The 27,485-nt window shown below is 41.6% G+C and overlaps 1 protein-coding gene across 1 annotated transcript; it reads left to right on the top strand.

The window, feature by feature from the left end:
* Positions 1-96: 96 nt before the first annotated feature.
* Positions 97-27,485, top strand: clcn1b (chloride channel, voltage-sensitive 1b). Its single transcript, XM_018682708.2, has 23 exons — positions 97-1,565; positions 11,783-12,017; positions 13,929-14,060; positions 14,184-14,312; positions 14,494-14,627; positions 15,049-15,126; positions 17,631-17,709; positions 19,339-19,464; positions 20,470-20,554; positions 20,813-20,914; positions 21,289-21,373; positions 22,242-22,397; positions 22,517-22,586; positions 22,677-22,787; positions 23,386-23,599; positions 23,698-23,831; positions 24,256-24,437; positions 24,527-24,608; positions 24,704-24,786; positions 25,088-25,132; positions 25,256-25,360; positions 25,997-26,083; positions 26,379-27,485. Exons 1-23 carry the CDS (start codon positions 1,515-1,517, stop codon positions 26,838-26,840), a joined length of 2,967 nt encoding a protein of 988 aa, XP_018538224.1. The 5' UTR covers positions 97-1,514; the 3' UTR covers positions 26,841-27,485.

Raw genomic sequence — 27,485 nt, 5'->3', positions numbered from 1 at the left:
ATCTGGGGGTTGCATACATCTGGTTTAAGATGAAACCTGCAGAACGAGTGTTGTGAGGCCTCTGCACGAATGTAGACCGTGGCTGCTCCTGTGCATGCTCCACTTTATTTGATCCTCCTTGTTGCTGTGTTTGTGTGTGTTGTTCCCGGCGTACAGCCTGTCCTCTCCGTTCTCAGGTATAGTATAACTGGCTCCCCACTATTCCGCTGCGCTCAGGTCTCTCCATGCTGTGACTGGGATGTATGTATCTCTCACACTGCCCCAGCCGCCCCAGTGATAATGTTCTTAGTGTATCAGATAGAGGCCCAGCCAGCTGTCCACAGTCATTCTCCCTTGACACACACATACACACACAGACATACACACGCCGGCGGTCAGAGTAACACATTTCTCATTGGCCTCCAGTGTAGCTGCGAGATTAGGCTGTTATGTGCTGGCGTGTGGGCCACAAAGCAGGGGTGGGGTTAAGGGGGATCTATGTGTGACTGTGTGTCTTTGTGGTTTTCATAATGGCTGCCTGTCTCATCAGCATGAGAGGGGAGGAACCAGAACTCCCAACTCGAGTTAAGAGACGTTTAGATTAACTTGTCTGAGTGGGATGTGGTCTCTCTGGGGGGTGTGGAGCAGTGGTGGTCTACCCTGAAGGCCTGTGAGCTTTTCAGCTTTTAGCGAATGATGTGCGCTACACATACGCTTAGCTCCCTTCCTGTATTAGCTCCTCAGGATATCTGAACCTGCTGCAGAGGTTAAGCAATATGGAGATCACTTTCCTGTTAGGAGCATTTTTTGGGGGGGTGTTTTACCGTGGGAGGGCACATTCAGGGTGATTTTTTTTTTCTCCCCCCCCCAAGGGAGGACTGGCATAGCATGTGAGTGTTATGGGGATTGCCTTGCATCATTGGCTGATTAGGTGTGAGCTGTCATAGGGGTGTCGTGTGCACCTTCCTACTCACGTTGCAGGGGCAGCCCTATGGGGGGTGCCCTTCCAAGCCCCACTACCCCTGTCCAAACAAGAACAGTCCATCCAAACACACACACACACCTAATGGCCGGCTGGCAGGGAGGGTGCTGCTAAGGGCAACAAGTGTGTGTGCGTGTGTGTGTGTTATTAGGTGTCTGCAGTTCTAATAAAGGAAAGCGCTGCGTCCTTCACTGCCTCATCAGATGGCTTTACTCTGCTTTGTCTGCCTGTTTGATTTCTGTCTGTGCGTCGGTCAGTCCCGCAGTGGAGCTGGATGGCTTGCAGCCTCTGGATCATCTGGAGAAGAGCGCGTTCGGGAAGGACTTCATCTGTGTTTTTCAATTTTCCCAAGTGTTTTTTTGAGACTGAGTTCATAGGAGAGTAAGAAACTTCAGAGGATGTTTGCGTGTTTACTTGAGCTGGTGTAAAGTGTGTGTACAGTATATAAGTGAGAGAGAGAGAGAGTGAGAGTGTGTGTGTATGGTGTTGCCCACGCCATTGGAAATGCTGGGGTGTCCAGCAAGGTTATTTTTGGATCAGTGACAGCGTGTCAATGGCTGCAGATGCGTCGCAAAGGAAGGCTCTGAGATACCAACAGACCCTGGTAGGGCTTTACCAAATCTTCCTTTACCTGCCTGCCTGTCTGCTGTCCTGTCTGTCTCTTAAAATGTCCCTACTTTCCCCTCTTTTAATGTCCCTTCACCTGCTTCTCCATCTACCCACCTGTCACTTTCTAACTGTTCCTTACTGTTCCTTATTTACCTTTTCTAATTCTTTCACTCCTGCCTTCCACTACTTCATCCCCCACAACTACCTTCTGGTTGTTTGTTTTCATCTTTCGCATCTTTTCTCATCAACAAGCCGTGCTTTGTATCTCTCCTGGTTCTCTACCACATCACACAAAGTCCTCCTAATGGCCTTCTGTTGAATCAATACTCTTCATCTCAACTATCTTCCTCCTCTTCCACCTCCTCCTCCTCCTCTGTTTTCTTCTTGAACAGGATTTCTGCAACTTTATGTCAAGTTTATTTGTAAAGCCCTCAAACACATTAACAGTCTCAGCAGGTTTCACACCGCCCACGTTATGAAACGCTGAGTGAGGGCGATAAATGGAAAGTCATCCCTACAATAAACAGGCATTTTATCATTTATTAACACCGAGGTCTGTTTTTGATCTCTTGCTTTTGACTTGGTTTTTTGTGTCGCCTGGATTATATCCTTCAGCGCGTTGCTTCTATATGACCCTTTCTCCTGCTTTATATCTGTACGCCTTCTCAAGCTGCAGCCTTGTAAAGTCATTGCTGTTTTCATGTGTTGGGGGATATAAATACCTATATACAGGAAACCTGAGCAGACAGGTTAGATGTACTTGTTGAGATGAAGTCATGTCACTATATCCTTCAGTTCATCTGTTTAAATACTCATCCAGAATGATGGTCGTTCCTCCCAGGAGCATCTTGAGATGTCTGGTGACTCATAATGTATGCTCTTTATTTTATCTATTTACGTCCAGGGGTTTTTAAAATCATTTCCTGCAAAATTGATTATGAATTACAAGATGGGAGAATGGCAAATACGTGAGCAACAGAGTCTAGGGCAGCTGGGGTGTGTGTGTATGTGTTAAAGCAGCCCGAGCAACCGACAAAGTGAGGAGGACCAGTGAGAAGAGTGTCAGCTCCTCTTCTCCTCTGAGAAGATGGACGATTGCCCAAAGCAAAATCTCTAATCCCTGTCCCTCCTGGAGCCTCTTGGGCGGGGGTGGGGAGGGTAGGGGGGCCTCACAGGTCAGATATAAATAAGAAATCTCAATTAATCACACTATTTACAGGCTTAATGTCTCTCTCTGCGAAGTCACGGCTCTCAGGTGTGAAAGCTGCGACAGCGTCTGTGTGTGTGTGTGGGAAAGAGGAAATTAGAGCCTTGAAGGATTTGAGGAGTTTATGTGTAGAGCTGTTAATAGATCGTCCTAATATAATTTATTTATTGATCAGGAGCAGGATATGATGGTGTTTATTTTCAGGTTAATGGTTTAGCTGGCTAAATCTTCTCGGGTGCACACCAGTAATGAGAGTTAATGTTAGATGTCTGTGTTTTAATCGTTCCCAGTCAGTGTTGAGGTTAAAACAGGGTTAATGTTGGTTAAAAGGTGAGTGTTTATTAGGTGTTTAGGTTCCACATAACTGTTGTTTCAGCTGCATTTAATATTGATGTTGCACCTTGTAGTAGGGACCTGCTTCACGCTACAATATATAGTCCTTTAAATGCTGTTAGGTCATTGCACAATACAGTATTGCACAAAGACATGCAGCAGTATAAACTGAAGTATAATTAAGACAAATTAAATAAGAATTGAATAAACAACAGTAAAAATAAAAAAGAAATACAATTAGTTAGGATTAGAAACACAGGTAATGCTTTATTCAACGGGTCTGTAATTTCGTAATAATTTTCTTGATAGTTTCCTGGAAAGAAGTGATATTTGTTACTAATTTTAGTGAAACAAGCTCCATTTAAGTGATTATTATTAATTTCACACTGAAAACTTCATTCTCAACATGTTGAGTTGTTTCTTGCCTTTAGACACATTTTACATTTTTGCACGTTCAGATCAGATATTTAGTACCTACACTCACTTTATTAGGTACACCTGTACTATTTAATACAATACAGCAGCCATGCCGTAACATTTATCTTTACCGTTCATAATGTTCTGTTTGTAGTGACATTGTTGGAAATACCTCTCAAATTCACACAGTACAGCATCACATCATTAACTATGACACTGATACAAAAACATACAATTGATTGTGAACATAATGAGCTTTGTAAAGATAAATGTTGTGGCAGGTCTGTTGTATTAGATAACATTAGACTATACAGGTGTACCTAACAATTTATGTCTAATCACATAATTCTTTTAAGGATTGGAAATTATCTAGAAATTGTGAGCCCATAAAATAAAGCAGTACGTATAGAAAACATTCACTTTTCAGCCAGTTTCAGCCCAGTTTTAACTCAGACACCTAGACATTTTTTTACCTGCTGATCACCAAATTAATGCGCTCTGGGTTTGTAAAGTTGTGTTAATGACTTCCAAGTCACACAGCTGTTGTTGACCCTTGACCTTAACAGAGAGGAAGCTCCCTCTGTGGACCTCGTGTCACGCTGACGGACACGCTGCAGCAGGGTGGTGAGAACAGCTGCTTGTGGATACACTCCATAGGCCCAGTATGTGTTTCTGCTTGCTTTGATACACCTGGTTGTGTGTTACAATTCGTGTGATGGATGTGGTTAAAAAAATAAGAGGTTGTGTGAGGAGACAAGTTTCAATCCGTGAGAATGTCAACAGCAGTGAAATAGATCTCATAAGTCTCAAATGTTACAGGCCACTAAAAGGGATAATGTTCACCTGCCAAATGTCTCGCAGACTGGAATGACTGGGATGTAGACGATTAAGCCATTAAATTTCATATGATATCGCGGTCACTTGATGTGTCTTTTCAATTACAGAGGTGTCTATAATGTAATAATTAAACTATTAGCTGCTACATCAATAGCTACAGGATGAAACACAATGTTAAGGTGGCGATAGTGTCAATAACTTGTCATTGTTTTTGTGTAAAGGTTAAAGCCCTCCATCTGTCTGTGCAACCGGCCTCCTGGGAGAGATGGACCGAAAGAGAGACAAACAGCGTGAGAGAGAGAGAGAGGGAGAGGTGCAGAGAAGTGTGTCAGTGAACATTGGGTCACACTGCTGCTAAATTTATCCACGAGTAAGGTTTCACCTCAGGGTGGGGGTTGGATGGATGGGTACAAGGGGTGGTGAGAGGGAAAGTTTCAGGGGGAAGAGTGAGGAGGAAACGTGAAAGGCTGCGTGCAAGAATTCAGGCGTAGGTGAGGGCAACTTGGAAAAGCAAGCGCAAGAAAATCTGTCTGTGACGTTGACAGATGACAAAAATCAGATATCAAATGTGTGATGGTTCCTTATTCAGCTATTATACACGTGGAAAATACTAAACTGAATACAAATCAGGGCCTCATTTCCCAAATGCATCGTAAGGCTAAAATGATCTTCACTTATAATGTGTTTTTAGGAAATAGGATCCAGATCACAAGAGACTAATGTAGTTTTGCCTGTGGTTGCTTCTCAAAATGACCCTGAAAACGGTACTTGGACTAATATTTCGCCACTAAATAAAGCCAGAAATTATAGAGGAAAAAGTCTTGAGTTCAGTTAATAGAAATTAATTTAATCTAAAAATGTAGGTATAAGTGTAAGTATGAATGTAAGGAATCAGCAAAATTATTATCATTATCATCACAAATGTAATCAAATGAGACAATGTTCATAATATAACTCATACATTCAATTATGTTGCCTTGGTGGACTGGTAGTTTAAGATATGTGTGTGTGTGTGTGTGTGTGTATATATATATATATATATATATATATATATATATATATATATATATATATATTTATTTTATTTTTTTTAATAATATTAAAACGTACAGGCAGTATGTACTGGGTTATATTAAATCAAGTTTTGAAGATTTCTCAGGTTTTCAACTGGATGTTCCATGAACTCACTGCAAAGAAACTGAAAGCTGCTTCCATCCATCTATGTTTTTGGTGAGCTGAAGCATATCCTAGTATGCATCAGGTAAAAGACAGGGAAAATTCCCCATACAAATCATTTGCAGGGTAAAACACAATCAAACATGTTCACACAAAATCTGTCTTCAAGGTGCTGTAATTCAAATGAAACCGTGTTATATTCAAGTTGACAGCAGCACCTCCACATTCAGGTCCAGCGGTAGTTTCTAGTGACAGCATCCAACCGCACTACACCGAGTTGAATAAAACACTACAGTCCAACAAACTGACTGAACCCCGCTGTTTTTCCACAGATGAATGGTAACAGCTACCTGGTGGGAATGAAAACCAGCAGCACTCTGGTCCCCAAAGACCCAGAAATCACGTGAGAGCTACTGGGTCACAACAGAACAGCAGATAGTGACCCACTTTATGTCTCACAGCTGGAGAACAGCTAGACTTAAGAAAGGTAAAGAATAGAGCCCAACTAATTTAACATCAGGTTGATAGTACCAGCTGATGCTGGCTTATTCAAAATAAATTAGTATTGATCTATAAGCTAGAGGATATGCAACATACAGATTGTTTTATACGCTGCAGTTTAATGTTTAGAATTTACTGTCATCTAATATTTACTGATTCTGTCTCCTTTTACATTAATAGGCAGGATATTAATTGTAAATTATCTGCTGTCTTAACTTTAAATCTTTAATAACCATATTTGAGGAGTTGCTGCCAAAAACAAGTGTTTGTGTACAAAAACAAATGTTAGCCATAAAAACATGATACTGTACACTGTCCTAGAGCCCAGTCAGGCTTTAGTGAAGCATGTCATCTATGCTGAAGGCATTTAAAGTACAGTACAGTATTATCCACCCTATCCCACACAATGTTAATATGGTTATGGTCTCCACTCAGTCAGCAGGTATTATTTTCATTCCTTGAGCACATGTCCTGCCTTCCTGGTATCATTTATGATCCTGCTGCCGGACTCTGCTGGAATCTGCTGGATCGGCCGCCTGACTGAGAATCTACCCGGCTGAATTAAGAGCTGCTGACAATTTATTGTCAAGCCTCAAGTGTCTGCATTAACCTCTACTGCTTTCCTCCTCTCTCTCTCTGTGTGTGTGTGTGTGTGTGCAGCACTGACCATACCTGTCAGTCACTGCTGGAGTCTGTATTGTATGGAGGCGGCAGGTAGCAGGTACGGTCTGTGTCCGTCACTCCGGCAAAGACAGGAAAGGACACATGTAAGACAAAGATATCCAGAAACGGAGTTACAGTCTTTTAGAAACAAGGCAGAAAGTGAGCCACTACCTGCAGGAGGAACAGCTAACAAGATGAGGGAGCGGATCAACACTTTTGAGACAGTCCTGAATATAGATCAGTTTCTGGTAAGATTAACTAATTTGTATATTGAAATGTTTTTGTCCCAGTGTTGACTGGTGCATTTATGAATTAAATGCGAGTTAGAGAAAAGGCAATTTTTTACTTGTTGCTTAATTGACTTTAAATGTCACGTAGTGGTGAAGCTAATTACATGTAAACCAGCTTTAGAGAAGATAAAAAGGCCTTCACAGTGGATTTTTTTTTTTTGAAGTTGAACTGCGGGCTCATACATAACACATGGAAGTTCACAGTTTGGTTTATTGTTTTTTCTTTTGGCCGTGCCGACATGCCTTAATTAGAACATGACAGCTTGGACGAGGCATGGAAATGTTATTGTGCTGGTTAATTAGTGTATGCATATGGAGACATGCTTGTGGAATGTGTGTGTGTGTGTGTGTGTGTGTGTGTGTGTCTGTCTGTGTCTGTGTCTCTTGGTTGGGGGTGTGTGTTTGTGTGTGTGTGTGTGTGTGTGAAGGGGGTTGGGGGGGGGGTAATCTCCTGATCTATCTGTCAGTGAGTGGGTCAGATTTTATCATTAACCTTGTGCTAAGGGACAGGACAATATTGTTGTAAGGCCTCATCACACACACACACACACACACACACACACACACACAGAGTTTTCTCTCCATGACTTCAGGGGACATTACATTGGCTTACATTCATTTCCTAGAGACTCTCTCTAACTTTAATCATAACTGCTACTTACCTAACTCTAACCTAAAAACATGTCCTCACCTCAAAATGTTATGATTTGCATTATACTTTGCTTTTTGTCCCTGTAAGGAAGACAAGTCCCCATTATGTGTAAACAAATTTTGGTCCCCACATAATAGGAATACCTCTCACACACACACACTCAAAGGCACATGAGCATTCATTTATCCTCACATGTAAACACACAAACACAAACTTTGCATACTTAAGAAGCCACACAAACACACACACAGATATTTATGAATATGCAGTGCTGACTCCCTGTCATGAGGGACGCAGGAATGTGCTATTATTTTTTTTAATTAACTCTCAATGTCACACTGCCCTTCAACCTCTGCATCTATTAGCAGCTCTCACTATGAGTGAAGCTCTCTCTCTCCCTCTCTTTTTTTCCTACAAGGCTGTTTTTGCTTTTGTTTACAGCTAAAGTCGTTTCCCAACTCTTCATTGTCTTGTGTTTTACAATACGTATTACCTTGTTAAAGGTAAGCTCATAAAGGGCAGATACATAAATGAATCCAAAGCTCCTGACAGCTCACTGCCAACATTTACCACATGCTTTGTATTCCTAACAAAGCCATGGGAGGGATGGTTTACATTCTTCCATTTTCTCCATCCCCTGAGAGCTGCTGTAAGTGCAACAGTGAAAGTTTGAGTTCTTACAGTAGAGCACAAGAAACTAATAATGAGGGGTGCGAGTGTCAGAGCTGTACAGTAACGCCTGACTACTTTCATGTGTCCGTAGAGAGATTAGAGAGAGAGAAAAGTGCAGGAAAATAATAAGAGCCGTGAGGGGAGGTAGAGGGAATCTTATTGAGAGTGATTTTGTGTGAGTAGGAGCAAGAGAATATTGTATATCCCTCTGGTGTTCTTCACTTTGGTGTGGGAAGGTCATGGAACAGTTAGAGGGCAAAAAGATGACAGCAACTATGTTTGAAGCGTGTGAAAGTTGATAAAATGTCAGCCACTGATTTTTGGTCCCTGTGTGGCTCAGATGGATGTGGTACAAGGTTACATGGTGACACAAGGGTAAACACAAGGTTGAGAGATGGAGGGAGAAAAGAGTCACCTGACGTGAATGAATCACAGCTTTCAGTGTCACTCTCACGCCATCAGTCTTCATCTCATTTTGAGATCTTTGTCTTTTTTTGTCCCTATTTCGCTATTTGAGACAACTCAGTGGGTTTTATTGGCAATATATATTAACTAACAGTTATTTATTTTACACACTTTAATCCAACATTCACATGGTACCATAAATGAATTTAAACAGGAAAAAATTAAAGAAAAAATTACAAGAAACCTGGCAAACACACATTCACACAGAAAGCTGTAGAGAAAAGGGTTTTGAGGGGAGGCTCGGTGTTAATCACAGGAAATATGTATTTTATTCATGTTGATTCATCACTGAACAAATGAGTCATGTAAATTGTGTATTTTAGGGAAAAAGAGGGTTTTTCACCTCACTTTAATGGAGCTCATTAATGAATGATTCCCATTTTCACTAAATAGAATAGTAACTGTGAGCTCTGTTTAACAACCTAAGTTAGTTAAATTGTTATTTTGTTAATGTTTGTTGACCTACAACAAAATATTTAATGTACAATTTAACTATTCATGACCAAATAACAGCAGTAAGTTGCAAGAGCTACAGTACTGTTCCCATGCCACATGTTTGTGTTTCACAATATCTGAGAGGTATGCAACAAACGCAACACGTCTAAGATCCAGTGTAACAGCTACCCTGAGACACTGACAGTAAAATAGGGAAATACACAGTCATGTGTATTTCAAAACTGACAACACAACGAAAGTGTCCAGTTATTTATAGCAAATATTGTATATGTAGAAATGTTTTTTATATTATTTGACCAGGACCTTGGAAGTTGAGTCAACAGCAAATCTTTCCCTCTCTGTGAACAGTGCCCAGGTTTCTCTTGTTAACTGTACCTGGTTTTCATGGCGTCTGGTGCCAGCGCCTGTTTGATGATGTTGATGGATTAGTGCTTTGGTGTTAATGTGTAGTGGTGGTGGTGGTATAGAGGTCGTCTGCAGTGTAGGACAGGAGACAGAACAGGGACAGAGCTGCTGCCACATCATGATGAAGACAACTGATGAGGAACAGGTAAAGACTTAAGGACCAAAGGCTCCATCTGGTTGGGTCATTATTTATTTATTATTTCATGCTGCCAAACTAAATGACACACTCCACACTTTTTTTTTTCTTTAATCTCCAGAAGTTATTTTGGTCTATCTGTTTATATATTTAATTCATTTTTATCCAATAATAGCTTTAATGGTTTGTGTATGCAGCTAAATGCAGTGTGATTGTAGTGCATACAGTATACAGTAAAGTAAATGTTTTTTCTACAAACAAAAATGAACTGTAAAATGTTTTAGTTCATTTTAACTCCAAAACCTGCAGCTTGTTTGTCTCACATGTTATTTTCTTTGCTTAACCTGTCATGAGATATTGCCATTTTCTATTGGCCATATGCTTTTTTAATTCTAAAAACACAAATCATTTAACTTATGAGTCACAGCTCAAATTTAAATTATATGTGTGGGTTTCTTCTGTTTTGCAGCTGATAAGAGGTTTATGTGAGGCTGAATTCAAATTGATCAGTTAAAGTTTAAAGCAATGATAATAAGATTTGTAATAATAATAATAATGATAAGTTTTATCCTTTATTAGTCTGACAATGGAAAAATTTACATTACATTTAATAAGAGATTGATTGTTTGTTTGCATGTTGTCCTGTGTGCCTTTACACAAGAAAAAACAGACAGTGCATTTGATTTTCACAAACAATTCTTGTATTTAACCAAAGGAGGACATTTTGTTGACTCAGGTTGTGACAAGTTGGTTTTCTGTGGCTGAAAATCTTCATCTGAGTTAAAATGCCTTCCTGTAACATCTGATTTAAACACCTCCACATCACTGTCTTGTGCTTAGTAGCAAACCCCATCGCTCTGGCAGCAAACCAAGCTAAAACAAACAAATGATTTATGGAAGTAATATCCAACCTGCCCTGTGCATAATGGTCTACTGTTATCTCAGCTTTTACAGCACAGGGGTAATACAACTAACACTTGTTGGGTTCGTGCTCATGAGCTGTTCAGGCAGTGCAGGATTGGTTTGAATAACAGTTTGTGGTTCGTAGTGAGGTTTAAAATAACCTGCTGGACGATGTAGAGGCATCAAAAGTTTTCAAGAGCCTTTAACAGTGTTACTCGGTGGCCTCCTGCTATGCAGTGCATTTGTGTATTAATTACAAACGTCTATATCAGTCACTTTGTTGTGTGGTTGTAGTGACTCATGTATTACAGTGGACTGGTTGTGTAAAGCAGAAAACAAACTTGTCTTCATCATACAGTCATTTCACTTTCATTTTTGCAGATTGTTGTTGTGCCTTTATTTTATTGTCAGTGATTATGTGCAGTTACAGTTGAGCTTTCGTCCTGGCAGGGCCTCACAATTGGATGTGTCAGCTCTCCTTCCCTGTGTGAACATGAGACAGAAATGTGTGGCAGCCGGCCCTCTGTGTGATTTAGCGTCTTGCTTTGCTGTAGGCTGGGATGCATGTGATCTGTAGGTTTCAGTTGCACATCGTAGCAGCACCTGGATCTGCAGTATTTTACAGCCTCGCAGGGTGTCGTCTTTTCTGAGTGTATGTGTGTGAGTGTGAGTGAGTGAGTGTTTCTGTGGTTGTAGGTGTAAAGCGCACACACTGTTGGAAGGGGAAGATGTGGAATGTCCTCTCTTCCAGGATCTCTTCCTCTGGCTCCTCTCCAGCCCCTGCCTCTTCTCAGGGAGGGGTTTTTCCGATCTCTATGCCCGTTTTGTCTATTTCTGTCTGCCAGGGTATTCAGGTTGGTGTGTATCCCTTTTCACACACGCCACACACCCCCGATCTCTTTCTCGTTATCTCAAGACCCTGGATCTAGTTTTATCCTTCACCCGAGTCTCAGTTGTCAGAGGTATTTCTCCTTCTCTTCCCTTCTCTCCCTCTTGTCCTTTCTCCTCTCTGCAATCCTGAAAGGTCCAACGAATGTGATTTCTTGACCTGGTGTTTTTTGTTTCACAGTTTATTGTCAGTGTTTCCTCTCGTTTATAGCTGTACGGTGAGTACAGGGAGCAGCTGGGGAACTTTGCCAGACGGGAGGCTGCCCGCTTGCTGACAGAGAGACAATGGAGGAGACAGGCAGGAGAGCACAGCACAGCCTCTGGCCGCAAAGGCCACGGCCGGCGGCATCATCATCATCATCATCATCATTACCCTGTGACCCTGGAGTCGCATCACAGCCACGCCTCCTCTACCAAGAAGCCTCGTCCCTACTCCAAATGCCAAGGTGACCAGTGGGGATGTGGACAATTAACAGAATTATTCAAAAGCACTCAGAGGTGTAGTCTGAAAGGTAGTCTGAGAAGGTGCAAATTGTGGGGACAGTTTTCATGGTCATGCTTTAGTTGCCATGACACTCCATGTGGTAACTAGGTAACAGGTGGAAGTTAAAATATCTTTACTTTAACTGAAAACAACTCTGAGCTGCTCGCGCTTCAATTTTTCTTTTAGGTGAAACTTCATACTTTTATTGCTCTACTTTGCAAAGAGAGCAACATTTTCCAGTGGCTTCAATTACTGGTTACTTTGCAGATTATGATTTTACATGCAACATGATGAGCTCATAAAATTGGATGCACTGCTATAATTTAATAAGGCCGTCGCACAGAACATGAGGGAGTTAGACTTAGCACCACCTGGATTTTTAGACGTACTGAGGTCATGAGTACCCTACTGTACCCAACCCAGACCTAAAAAAAAAACCTAAATTAGTTATTTATCTCATATTTATTTAGTTAGTTAACTGATTAATTAAATTTTGAATCTTTTCTCCCAACAGAAAAATAAGATTTCTGTCTTAAAGCCATCACCACCTTTCAGGAATAAAATTCTTGTAGACTCAACTCCTGAGTACTACTGAGTACTTGTACTTTGAGTATTTAAGTTAGTTTATACTTCTACTTCACTACATTTCAGATGGAACCAATGTACTTTTTACTCCATTTGATTTATTTGACAGTCGTAGTGACATTTAAGAATAAAACATAAAAGCTTATAAAATATGACGCATTGTGTCAGATTTAACCACCCACCAACCAGTGCATAGCTCGGTTAAAAATGACCTCCAGCCTGACCTGAACAGTAAAATGCTGGTTATACATTAATGCATCAGCAAAGATAATCTGACAATATAACGTGTAATAATACAACACTCATGAGGGGCCATTTTCTGTACTTACTTTAACTAATTTTTCCTAGTAATACGAACATTTAAAGTAACATTTTCAATGCAGAGCTTGTACTTCTACTTGAGGATTTTCGCAGTGTTGACCACTGACCTCAGTGCCCTCACTGGTAATTATGACCATGCATGGGCCACCAACCATAAAATACTGCATACGTCATCTACATCAATGTATCAATAACTTAACACTCTGGAGAAGGGCTGGTGTTTAAAATAAGTTCCTTTGCTTACTGTTGTTAACTGGCAATTTACGAGGACATTGTGGTGGTGGTGTTGTTCAGGGTTCTGTTTTACTGTGGGGTATTCACACTATTTTTGTGCCCCTCCCCATGAACACAGTGGCACTTCATTTAAGGCTTGGATTACATTGTGTTGTACAAGAGGCACTTGACTGATTGTACATGTCAAAGTCAATTTACTGGTCACCACTGGTTCTACACAGCCTGTACAGGGGAAAACAGTTGTATAATGTCTGTTGTGGCTCTGGAGGGAGCTTTGTCGAGGGCAAGAAAATTACTGAAATGGCATCACTTCTGTAATTTAGCTCTCCACAGAGTCACCTATTCAAAATCTCAGCTTGTGCTTGAAGGCACATATGGCCCATACTAGGCTTCAGTAAATGATTTTAATTCTTTTTTTCTGCACTACCAGTGAACTAGCCAGTGATTTTTATTTAGTCTTTTTCTATATTCCTTTGCATGTGTTTATAAGAAAACTCTTCCCACACAATGCACATACATCCATTTCTAAAAGGTCAGAACACCATGAACCATTCAGATCATTCTGTACTGACATTAATAGGTACTTCTGTGATGAGCTACAGCATCATCACTGTCCCCATAATCACACTGAATGATTTCCTCTCGGGCACTGTTACAATAACCAACTGTCAGTAATTAAATCAAGTGATAAATGGCTTCACAGTGAATCGTTAATTTTATCTCTCTGTCCCAGATTGTTTGGCTCGTGTGCGGCGGTACATAGTGACCAAGATGGGGGAGGACTGGATATTCCTGGTCCTTCTGGGGCTGACTATGGCTCTGGTCAGCTGGAGTATGGACTACGCTAGTGCCAAGAGCCTGCAAGGTATAACAGGCCAAGGATGTACAGATTGTTTCTGTCAAATTTTGCTGTTTGGATTTTAGTTTCCACCCCTGCCTTTTCCATCCTCCTTTCTCTTTTTATTTCTGTCATTTTTCTGTCTTTCAGCCTATAAGTGGATGCATGGGGAGCTTAAGGGCAATGTGGCTCTCCAGTACCTCGCCTGGGTTACGTATCCCATGATCCTTGTCATGTTCGCCTCGCTCTTCTGTCACCTGGTTTCCCCACAGGCCATCGGTAAGCTCTCCATCACCTGTCAGCCTCTCTCATCCTCTCCAGTGACCGCTTTTCTCCTGTTTTTATCTCCTTCTGGTTATTTTCCTGGTGTAAGAGGATAGCATTTTAACCTCTCTTTTTTCACCATCCCTTCAGTCACATGTTTAGTCTCCCTTTCCATCCCTCCTCTGTTTTTTTACAGGTTCTGGTATCCCTGAGCTGAAAACCATCCTTAGAGGTGTAGTCCTGAAGGAGTATCTCACTCTTAAAGCCTTCGTAGCTAAAGTCATTGGGCTGACTGCTGGCCTGGGCAGTGGGATGCCAGTGGGCAAAGAGGTAAACAAACCCACCTTTTCATCTCTTTACTATCTATCCTCTTCTGCATCTATCACCATCCATTGATCCAACATCACCATGCTCATCATTTCCTTCCTCTCCTTTTCTCTTTCTCCATCACTCTATCTCTTCTTTCACCAAGCTTGGGGGGTAATTTATCATCTTCTGTCATGTTTTTCCTTTCTCCTTTGTCTCATGGGACCAAGGGAAATTATTCAAGTCCTCAGCGAAGGAGCACATTCATTTTCCCTATTTCAGTAGCAGGGCAACTGTCACATCCAGCACTTATCCTGTGATTTATCTGTTCTGATACAACACGTCCCACTTTAGACTCTCTGTTTTACAGACAATAGTCGGTGTCTGGGTAGATAACATTACATGTCGCTCATCTGTGTCAGTGATTTCCTCCTGTCACCTGCAGGGTCCATTTGTCCACATCGCCAGCATCTGTGCTGCAGTGCTGAGTCGATTCATGTCCATCTTCTCCGGAGTCTATGAGGTAAGCCGAGGTCCTGACCAAAACAGACTACGTTACCCATGAGCCTCACTCACCACAGTTAATGCACTAATGAATGTGGAGCGCAGTTTTCCCGTTATCACTTGCTCTGTTTTTGTCATAATTACATGGTTCCTGCGAGCTCTAAAAACTGAAACTTTGTTCACACATTCAAGCACCCCCTCAGGTTGAAATGTATTGAGTAAGGTGATCCCAGTTTATAGTCCTCACTGCAGACTCTTATTTTGAAAATGACTGGATGACCTTGAAGATGTCATCCATAGCCCCTCAGTTCTATCAACACTTTTTACTTAATAAGATCTTACATTACATAAAGCCCCTGCAGAGTCAGAGTTCACCGATTTTGAGTCCTTGGGGGTCATTGAAAAGTCCTTGAATTTGATGTTGCAGAGAAAGTGGGAACCCTGTGCTTGTTGTCCTCTCCCATCTGTCTCTCTCCCACCCAGCCCACGCCCTCCCCTCCCAGTTTCTCTTGTGTCTTTGTTTTGGCTCGCCCCCTCGCACCTCGTCTGTGTTTGTGTCTCACTGTATTAATAGTGTGATGGTAATGTCTGGCATGTGTATTAACAGTGACCTCCCATATCCCTGTCTCCCTCTTTCCCTGCTCTCTCTATCCCCACCTCCCTTTGTTCTTCTCATTCATCCCTGCTCGCCTGTGTCCCAATGCTCCTCCCTCTCTCTCCCCCTTCCCTGTCCATTTCCACCCGTGACCTATAACCCCAGAATGGCACCCATAACCAGGACCTGTTGGTGTGTGCGTGTGCCGTGGGAGTGGCCACCTGTTTCGCTGCTCCCTTGGGAGGCAAGTCTCGCCTTGCTTTGCCCCCCACCTGCCCCACCCCCCCGACTCGCTCAGGCACAGGTCTCTGGTCAGCTTTGTCCCCTTAAAATAACATCAGCTACACAAATGTGAGGGTTAAATCTGACCTCAGACCAGTGTCCTGCATTACAAGTGATGAATAACACTGAATGTTCAATAGAACAGAACTTGACAATCATGCTTGAGCCTTGGATTATGAGTTTCTGTCAAATTTAAAGGAATAGTTCAACATTTTCTTGTTGAGAGTGAGTATAAAATTTGAGTATAGAATATAAATACCACTCTTTAGTTTGTAAGCAAAATATAAGGATAGAGCAACAATGTGATTAACTTAGCTTATCACATGAAGCATAAAGAGTGGAAGCACAGGGAAAAAGCTAGTCTGGCTAAATCCCATTTATCAGCACATTTAAACTTCTCTAATTAATGCCATGTTCATGTCATATCATTCAAACAGTAATTATGTGGGGAAAATCAATCTCCGCCTCCCTGTTGTAATTTTGAGTTGGAAATATTAGGAACTTCTGACAGCTACAGAGTCTCAGAAAGAACTATATGAATGTTAGCAAACAGCTGTAAAATAAAGTCTGTTCAGCTCATTTAAAATGAGCTATACACAGTTTGTAGAAGCTCATTTTGGCTATTCATATGGTGTGACTAAAAAGCTAGCTGTTGGGTTCACTATTTTGGAATAAAGCATCCTTCACCATTTCTGTTTTTGTAGAGATTAAACATTATAATAACATTAAACATAACTTGTTGATTAGAGAGTTTTAGATTTGGCTTTTTCTTTCCAACAGAGCCAGGCTAGCTGTTTCCCATCTGCTTCCAGTATTTATGCTAAGCTAAGCTAACTCACTCCCAAATATGGGCTACCCTCATGCTTTACACACAGACATGAGAGAAGTATCAATCTTCTCATCTAATTCTCGACAGGAACACGAATACATGCATTTCCCAAAATGTCAAGTTATTTCTTTAAAACTGACCTCAGACCAGTATCCTGCATCACCAGTGATTAGTTAACAGTAGAAAAATATTTACACAAACCTTGAATGATGAGGTTCTTTCAGCTGTCAGGCCTTATCTGAGGAAGTGATATGCCTATACAAACATTATGAAACACAGATTATAAAATAGACTTTCTAACTCGACTGTGATTTATAAAAAGTTAAATGGAACGGTATAATTTAAGGTCCTGAATAATCAATGGAAATAAAAGTGCTACCTTTAAGTTTCAGTCAGTCACAGAAATCTGTTTCCAAGGACAACGTGACCACTGATTGCTTAATTGTCTCCTCTAAGTCTGATTACTCTCATCGCCCTGTGCATCCTCAGCTTTATATTCTCTTGGTGTCATTTTTTTTTGTCTTTTTTTAATCTTTTTTTTTTTATCACACTCCAGTGAGCGTTATTTATTCACTTTATTCCATTTTGCTTCCCCTCTGTCAATTCTCCCCCTGTGATTTCCCATCCTGCCCTCTCCGCCTTGATCTTTTATTCTCTCTTCCTCCAACTCCCTCTCCTGTCTTTCTGTCTACACTCTTCATCACCTTCATTTTCCCCATCATCATCTCATGCCTTTCATCCTTTCATTCTCTCTCCCCCACCCCTTCACTTCACTTCCCTGTTTTTTCCTCTCCCTCTCTGTTTTCTGTGTCAGTAGAACCCTTATGGTTACACAGATATACTGACTGTTGGCTGTGCCGTGGGGGTGGGATGCTGTTTCGGCACTCCACTAGGAGGTACTGTACATCTGCACTCTGCCTCTTACAACCAAAACTACTACACCAAACATCTCCCAGTGCTGGATCAATCCTGTACTCAGGCTGTACATACAACTTTCCTTGTAGAACTACACATTGAGCCTCAATACTTTGTGAGTCACTGAAATGTGTTCCTTGTATTAGCTTTCACAAACTATCAAGTGCCTCCTGTTGACAGGCATCAAATTTGATCAAACCACACACCCACAGTCCTCATCAAGTAAATTAGCAGAGTCTTATGTGATATACTCTAAATGAACCACATTACCTAATTTTAACTTTGATTATTGTTTATTTAGTCATGAAAAGGCAACATTAAACACTGATGCAATAAGAAGTTTGTCATATTTTATTAAAACAAACAAAAACGTGTAAAAAAAAAAGATATTTCTCAATCTAAGGGAATGAAAATAGAATAATTTTGGTTTCAGTACTGAAAATGAGATATTATTGGAACTTTTATTTAAAAGATTTCAGCAACCCAGACATATTCCCCAGTTCAGTGCTTGTCTTGAGCTGTAGATTTGTTAAAGTGAGTGTTTCAGTTTGTGCACACACAACAAAATTTCAGTTAATTTCAGTGGAGCTTACCCATCGCCTCAGAGCTTCTCATCCACTCCTGCTGCTGGCACCTAAATTCAGGTTCGTAAGATTCTGACTTCATGTAGAAAGAAAAAGTGACTAATGGCTTATTAGTTCTTAAACATAGTTTTTTTGTAAGTGATTACACACCTGAAGCTAATGCCAATATGAACAGCCCCCTTTTCCACAACTTCTTTTGACTTACTTTACAATATTCTTGTTCAGTGAATAAAGAGAACTCACAATAGATGTGTATTCAATCCCCACGTATAGCAGGATCATAAGGCCACAACTATCACTCCAACCCCTAAGTGTTGCTGAGAGAGCCCTGCTATTGTTCAGTTCACCTCCATCCCAACTACAGTCATGACCCTCAGTGTTGAGCTGAAACAACAATAATTAAATAATAATTATAAAATTATTTTTAAAGCAGAATAGCCCCTTATTCTTGAGTTGAAAGCATTAAAAACCAAGTTTTCACTCAACAGAAAAGGAAAGAACAGACTAATGACACACTGAGTCTTTCAATATTTATTTTTTTTCATCCTTATCTTCTGTTCAGTTGTTTTTATCTTGTTCAGAATAATGTTTCTGATGGCTCTGATGTTTATTTTATTGCTTCTCATGCTGATTGTACTCCAGTGTGTGTGTGTGTGTGTGTGTGTGTGTGTGTGTGCGTGTGTGTTAGAGGAACTATGTGTATATGTGTGTGTGAAGTTGTGTTAGAGTGTGTATATTCACTCCCTGTGGTTCTCCTGTTGTGTTTAATTACACCCTTAGCTTCTAGTGTTTTGGTCTCATTCTGCTTATTTAACTAATCTCTCTCTCCCTCCCTCCCTTTTCTTTCTCTCTCTGTCTCACCCTCCTCTTCTCTCTTTCCTCACACTATCCATCCTCATTTTCCTCTTCACTTTAATTCCTCCTCTTCCCCTCTGTCCTTCCTCCTCTTCTCTCCCTCTCCCTCTCTCTTCCTCTCTCTCTTTATTTCTCTCTCTCTCTTGCTGTCTCTCTCTCCACCACCACCAGGAGTGTTGTTCAGTATTGAGGTCACGTCTACCTACTTTGCGGTGAGGAATTACTGGCGGGGATATTTTGCTGCCACGTTCAGCGCCTTCATATTCAGGGTGCTCTCTGTTTGGAACAAGGATGCTGGTGAGAAGCGGAGCAGACGCACATTTAACGCACAAACACACACACAAACCACTGAAATACTGCTGAGCTGGCGTGTTACAGAAAGTAGCTGGATATGCTTCTTAAGATAAACCTGAAATGTTCTAAGTCATCATCTACAGAGTATATGCAAACCACCAGTACCAGAGTGAAGACACTTGCAACTTTTGTGCAAATCCCTGTCTCTCCCTTATTTCAGTAACATTAACTCTTCATATTTTTTAAGTCTGAATTTTTACATGTGCAAGATACAATTCACAAAGGGAAGACCATTCAGTCTCTTATTTATGCACATTATCAAACATCCATTCATACTCAAGGCTCATGAAATGTTAATCCTCCCAACAGTGAAACATCAAGTTCTAACAATTTATATTAATAATTACCAGATACACACTTTTACACCAGAGACAATTCAAAGAGGGGAATCTTCCAGATCACTTCATGTTTTATTTTTAAACAAATACACATCTGCACTCTTACTCAACCGTACAGTTCATCCAGATCCTTGTCCTCCTGAACATCTCACCAGCAGAGATCAGCTGTCAAATTTATGGAACTCTATATTCGCTTAAAAAGACATCTTGGTCAAATCTGCTGTAATCAATATTCCTTTATTAACAATTGATCAAATGACTTCATGTTCTATGAAAGGGGCCGCTTGTATGAAACGACAGATGATTATCACCAGACCCTGGAGTTCCCCTTTAGTCTCTTTCTGCTCTGGTTTTGTAGCCCAGGACTTTACTGTTTTGGTTCACCGTCATAGCTTAGTTAGAGCCAAATATTTTCCTCAGGAGTTGGTGGATATTAAAACAGAGCAAAAAGGAGAATGATTACTGGACTTGCATTCATCAGGAGAACACATCAGAAAATCAGTTAATGCTGGTTTAAGATCCTAGTGGAGTAGAGTGAAAATAGAGTGATTGAACTCACATATTTTAGGTTCAAGATCATTTGTAATATTTATTTTTCTGTCTCTCTCAGTCACAATCACAGCTCTCTTCAAAACTAACTTCAGGATGGATTTTCCCTTTGACCTGCAGGAGCTGCCTGCATTTGCAATAATAGGGTGAGGATGTGTTTGCATGTGTGTGTGCAGAGATTCAAGTGTTGTTGTTGTTGTCGTTTTTTAATCATTTTTTATTGTTTTGTAGCTTAAAATAAAATGGAACATGGGTCAGTATGGTATTTCTTTTTGGTCTGATATAGTACCTGACATGTATTCTTGCTAGTACATGTCATGTCCATATCTAATAGTTAAAATGTAAACTTGCTCTCGCTGTTCTCATGCACAAGGATCAAATAAACTGTTGGTTTCATGTGTTAGGATCTCATGTGGCTTCTTGGGGGCATTCTTCGTCTACCTGAACAGACAGGTGGTTCTCTTCATGAGGAGACCGACAGCTCTCACACGCTTCCTAACCAAACAGTGAGATCCCACCACTCAAACACACACACACTGTTCCCAGGAACTCAAATCTAGTTCCTCTTAATGTATCTCAGCTCCACTCTCCGAACTCATCAGTCTCACAACGCTGGCCAGGACAGCAGCAAAGCCTTAACAACCTTTCAGCCAGTTATTCACTCAATGGGGAGATTCACTTATCCTCTGAGACTCAACAGTCAGGGAACATTAGTCCTCACCATTAGAGAGAGACGAGCAGCAGCACTGGGAGAGCCATACAATCAGCGCTGAGACTCACTCACATTCAGACTTTCATTACTGTTACATGCATCCATTTCTTTGTCATGTTGCGGGTTTCTGTGCTTCCTTTTAATGGCTGTGTGTGTTTATCCTCCCAGTCGATTGATCTATCCAGGTGCAGTGACACTGATCATCGCCACCTTGACGTTTCCTCCTGGATTTGGACAGTTTATGGCTGGAGAGGTTAGACAGAATCAATCTCATGCTCTCTGGCTTCTGTTTGATGTGTGTTCATTAATATTTATGGTATTGTAAAAGGAGGTCAGTGGAGTCTATATTGTGTGGTTTTGTAATGCTATTCTATATATGGAAGTAAAAAAAAAGGCTGTGATAATTTGAATTTTATGAGCAACTTAAAGGGGACTCCACTGATTTTACACATCAAAGTCTTGGGGAGTACTACTGCATGTGTGAAAAAAAGTCATATAAAGCCTTTTGTTGCTCCATGGGGAGCTGTGTGAAGTCTGATAAAAGTCTGATAACAGTGTCAGTTGGGTGTGGTTGTGGGGTAGATTTAGAAAGAAATTAAGTAACTTGAACCAGAACATACCCGGCTCCTCATGTCTGCTTGAAGCCAACGGCTCAAGGCTCCATTAACCGCCACTAGAACAACAACCTGAATCTCTGACAGAAGTGTCTGCTGCATTTGATTTTTGATCTTTTTAAAGAGTCGTCTAAATGTTGAAATTGAAATGCTACTGAATCCCCAGAACTGGAACATTTTACTTATATCTATCTGAATTTATGAGGTCTGAATTCTAAGTTTTGTTGTATATGTTTTGGCAGACTGCTAAACTATGGCGTCAGCAGGGATGTAATCAGTTTTGTGCTTATTAATGAATCTTTCTGACTAATGACACTTGAGACCAAACGTTTCCTTCCTCCAGTCCAGTAAAGTTTTGAGAGCTTTAATCCAGTGTGCAGCTGCTCTCCCCTCTTCCTTTATTGAATCTGTTATCCTGACCTAATAACAGGACGCGATGTGCACACAACTGCCTTTGTTCCTTAAAGGAATCGTGAAAAACTCAGTTGTGTGTGTTATTTCTTGCAGCTGATGCCCAGAGAGTGTATCAACTCTCTGTTTGATAATTTCACCTGGACCAAAATCACAGCATCTCCTCTTCCGTCCGGCCTGGGTCGCTCCTCTGCGTGGCTGCATCCTCGTGTCAGCGTCTTCATCATCCTCCTCCTCTTCTTTGTCATGAAGGTAACTCTCCCTCCCTTTTGCTGGGTATTGTAGGTATTGCCTTTAAATGTCTAAGTGAGAGCATGAAAAACCTCTGGGACTGCTCTCGATCCTACCTTGATCCTGTTTTTGTGCTGCAGTTCTGGATGTCAGCAGTTTCCACCACGATGCCCATCCCCTCGGGCGCCTTTATGCCAGTGTTCATATTAGGTAAGAGGATTTTGTAATGCGAGTGCAGTATCTCCTGCTGAGCTTCAGTTCAATTTGTCTTTACCAGCGTGCCTTATCTCTCTCCTCAAGGAGCTGCTTTCGGTCGCCTCGTGGGGGAGATCATGGCCACTCTATTCCCAAATGGAATCCTGTTTGATGGGATAGTCTACCGCATCCTGCCAGGAGGTTACGCTGTCATTGGTCAGTCTTCTATTCTTACAGCTGCACTCAGGTTCCCGTAGCTTTAAAGACTTATTGAAGAATTGTAGATTTGAGAAAAATGGGTGACTTTGAAAGTGCTTATTTTCTTGAAAATATGGCACCTAAATTCAGCATTCTGGTCCTCTGTCTGTCCTGGCATTTCATCCAAGTGCTGATGTTAATATGCTGTACATATAGCAGCAGTTTAGGGACAATTTGGCCGTTTTTACTTGACTTCATAGCATCTTTGTCCAAAATGAAGCCTCTGTGCTGTGTAGTTTTGAATGTGACTCTGTAACCTTACCCAAAAACATTTAAATGACAACTGTCAATCTTAAAAGTCACTGAAAACACCTTAATCTTATGTCTGACTCAGTGTGGTAAATGGATATTTTAACCCTTTGATTTCTAGCTACCAATACTGTTAGCACTCCCATTAAAATTTCTGCTCTGTTGCATTAGAATAATTACAGTGTTTCAACCCAAATTGCCTCTTTGTCAGATACAGATGGAATCAGATGGGAGTAATATTAACACAGTGTAATCATACTTCACCCATACCACATATTCTATATCCTCCACATTGCTTTTTTATCAGGAGCGGCCGCGATGACGGGAGCTGTTACACACACAGTTTCCACAGCAGTAATCTGCTTCGAGCTGACAGGTCAAATTTCCCACATCTTACCCATGATGGTGGCGGTCATCCTAGCAAACATGGTGGCCCAGGGTCTGCAGCCTTCCCTCTATGACTCCATCATCCAGGTGAAGAAGCTGCCCTACCTGCCTGAGCTGGCCCTCGGGCACATCAGGTACAATTTACGTTGGTTATTTTGTGCGTTTATGTTTTCCATGCAGTTGCCATTGCAAGACAAATGGTAAATGTTGTTGCATCTCTTCCTTCCCCCAGCAAGTATAACATCTTTGTGGAAGACATCATGGTGCGCAAAGTGAAGTTCTTATCTTCTCAATCCACATTTCGGGAATTGAACAATCTGCTAGAGACCACCACCTTGAAAACCATCCCACTGGTCGACTCCAAAGGTAGCGCTACCTCGCTTTATAGATGTGCAGTGTTAAAAGAATAGACCAAGTTAGTGAAAAGTATCAGAAAAGTTCTTTATGCATGTTTTCTCCATAAATTTGAGCCTAATTCATCTTTGCTCAGTGTCATTGTATCATATCATATGATGTACAGTGAATATGAAGCTACAACCATACTAGCTCATAATACCATATTAGAAACTCCAGGAAGTCAGTGCTTGCAGCCAACAAATAGTCCTACACATAGCCCCCCATAAAACCACAAATTTTATTATAGAAATTTTATATCATTATTTTTAGATATAATGTGTTAAATAGTTAAATAGTAATCCGGGCTAGCTGTCTTTATGTAAAGCTATGCTAACCATCTGCTGGCACTAGCTTCATATTTAGCACACTATTTCTTCAACGCTTCGTTCTTCAGAATCCATGATTCTTCTTGGCTCCATTGAGAGAACAGAGCTTCAGGCTGTCTTTGACTGGTGGCTTTCACCAGAGAGGCGAGTCTTTGAAAGAGGTCAGAGTTCACCGGGACAGGGCTCCAAAGTCAGCTGGGAGTCTTTCACCTTCGTGGATGAGGAGGGTGGAGAGGAGAGTGCAGACAAGGTGGAAAAAACAAACCATTAATTCCCTCGCAGATAGAAGTTGTGAGTGGAAAGTTTGTTATAGAGTTACTGAGTGTGTTGTGCCCTCAGACCGCTCCTGTGCAGGAAGAATGCAATGGGCCAATCCAGTCCCCCAAACCTCCAGAGGCCTCCACCAACCACACGGGCTCAGGTAACATGGCACTTCCACTGCACATAAAGACAAGTTCACCCGTCAAATGTCACTTCCTCTCTCCTCTTACATGTGTTGCCATACCATGCCCTCAGACAAGCGCAAGCTGCCATCTGTCAGGAGGACCCTTCAGAGACTCTTCTCCTCCACGTCCTCATCAGGCCAGACTGAAACTCAGGTACGCCGCTAAGATCAGCCTCACATACTCATCGCTTTGACCCCAAATGCTTGAAGGAGCAGCGCATCAGTGATCTGCTGTCGAGTTGGCAGTGACAGCTCAGACAGGGGCGTCAGTCTAACATGGCAGCCTGATCTGAACTCGCTCATGTGAAGAGAGGAGCATGACATGATGCAAACATAGAGTTGACATGTTTTGCAGAGCGGTAAAACCACCAGGGGGCATCTTATCATCATCTGTTTAAACTGACTGACCGTCCATCCCTCTGTCCCTCACTCTTTCTTTCCCCCTCTTTCCTCAGGATACCACGCCCCCCCCACTGACTGACACCATGTCACCGGAGGAGGTACTGTACACTATTGATCCAGCATCTGCACAGCAAACAATGAGACAATCAAACCATCAAGATCAATAATTTGAAAGTGTATACTCTGAGTCTATCTCACTTTCTTGTGATTGGCTGATGCAGATCAAAGCCTGGGAGGAGGCAGAGCTGGACAAACCAGTCGATATGGAACAGATACGTATAGATCCCTCCCCGTTTCAGCTGGTGGAAAGAACGTCTCTGCACAAGGTGATCACAGCAGCACCTGAGTGACGCGTCATCAAATGCAAAAATCACACACAAACACTGACACTTACAGTAAATTTCCAAGCAGCAGATTTTAAAGGACTAGTTCGACATTTTGAGAAGTATGTTATGTTTTTACCCTGTAATTTTTTTACAGATTAAAAAACGTAAGATATAACTTATTAGTTTGTGAGCTTTAGGCTGCGCTCAGACTGCCAGTGAAAAAAGTGCAGTCCTCTTATTCATGTACATGGGACCAGTCTGTGCAGCCAAGGCAGAGAACTGCAGCAAAACTGTGCATTGGTCATCTAACAGAAAAGATTCTCAACTGCATGTGTTTGATTGGCAGCTGATTGGTTGATTCAACTCCAGGACATAAATAATCTTTTCATTCAAATTTCATATGAATGATGATGAGTGAGGACAGAAAACTATGAATTTTGTTGCACAGCTTTGAATCCTGAATCCTGAGTTTTATGCTGTGACTCATGCTATGTAGCCGTGCCATATAGTTCCTCTTTTACCTCCAGAGAAATTGTTTACGAGGAACAGTGCAGCCATGCAAGCAGAATACTGTCACAGTACAATACATTTAACACTGACTGGATTATGCTCCTCTCTTTCTCTGTCATTACTCAGACCCACACTCTGTTCTCTCTGCTGGGACTCAGTCACGCCTATGTCACCAGTATTGGAAAGCTGGTGGGTGTCGTGGCACTGAAGGAGGTAATGGTTCTCTTGTGTTTTTTCTTTATCTGCATGTTTTTTTGTCACCTCTCTCAGTATGATCCTGTAATGCAGCATGACAACGAGCCATGGTGATTGCACGTTGTGGGCAGTTGTTCTGTCACAGTGTGCATCATGCTTTATGCTCTGATTCATGCAGTTATTCCAATCACCACCCTCACAACTCAACTCCCTCAATGTTCACTTCAGTAATCCTGCGTTGTTGCTTCAACATGTTTCTGTGCTTTTTGGTTTGCCGCTGTAGATATTTCAACCTCTTCCTCTCCTCTAATAGTTACAGAAGGCTATAGAGGGTTCAACTCGTAGCGGGGTGAGGCTTCGTCCCCCTCTGGCCAGCTTCAGAGACGCCAGCAGAAAAACCAAGAAGCACCAGCCTCCCTCCTCCACCCCTTCCTCCCCCACTCGGGACAGAGACCTGTGGGGGGAGGGGAGCAGACATGAGGGGGAGCTGGTGAGGAAGGAGTCCAAAGAGGATTCCCGAGAGAAAGCGTCGTCTTCCAGAGCTGCTGGGTGCGATACTGTTCCCTGCTCCCCCAGCAGCGTGGAGGGCACCAGCGGCAGCTCCGCCACTCCAAGAGCTGTCGATGGTGCTCCTCAGGAGCCGGCGTCCCCTTCTACCTCCTCCCCTACCTCAGCCTCACCTCCCACCTCCCCTGTGTCACCCACCAGCCCTGTCCTCACGCTGTCCTCCCTGCAGGAGGACAGAGAGAGCGAGGAGTCAGATGAACCCATATAGGAAGATTGGGTTTAAGAGAGAAGACTTTTACCTTCTGATTTCACTCCTTTTTCCCCAGAGACTGAGCTGCCGTCTGGGTGGAGGAGTCGGGCCGACCTGCAGCCCTCATTCAGCTCTCGGCAAGCAGGGTGAGCTGGTGCACACAAAGCTCTTGAAACTTGTAGTACAGGATATTTTTTCTACTCTTACAACAATCTCACTTTTTCACTCTTCAGAATCTCAGGTGCCTTCCTGTGTCTTTTGAACTGCAGACGGACAAACACGTCCTGTCATACATATCAATAATGTTCAATCTCCATCCATATTTTGGAAATGTTGAATGTAACTGTACATCACATGTATCCATGTCTGGTAATTTCATTAACCAGTTTTGAGAAAAATTAACTGACAGCAATGAATTGTATGATAATGAAATTATATGTTGACTTAATTAATTTGACCTAGAGGTCAAAGAGATCATGCATTTAAAGTTTACTGATTGAAGTTAATTTAAAATTATAACTTACATTTATCATATATTTGCTGTATGGTAAATATTCAAATCACTTATACCAGTCTGTAATTTTTAAAGGTATTAAATATTAAATTTGTCCAGTATCTTATTTTGATTATGTACAACAATAAAAAATGATGATAAGAGGAAAA

The sequence above is a fragment of the Lates calcarifer genome, linkage group LG15 (genome assembly GCF_001640805.2).
Source record: "Lates calcarifer isolate ASB-BC8 linkage group LG15, TLL_Latcal_v3, whole genome shotgun sequence".
In the NCBI taxonomy this organism is placed as follows: domain Eukaryota; kingdom Metazoa; phylum Chordata; class Actinopteri; family Centropomidae; genus Lates; species Lates calcarifer.
The sequence above is the reverse complement of the archived record's forward strand: the minus strand, read 5'-3'. Positions and strand labels throughout refer to the sequence as shown.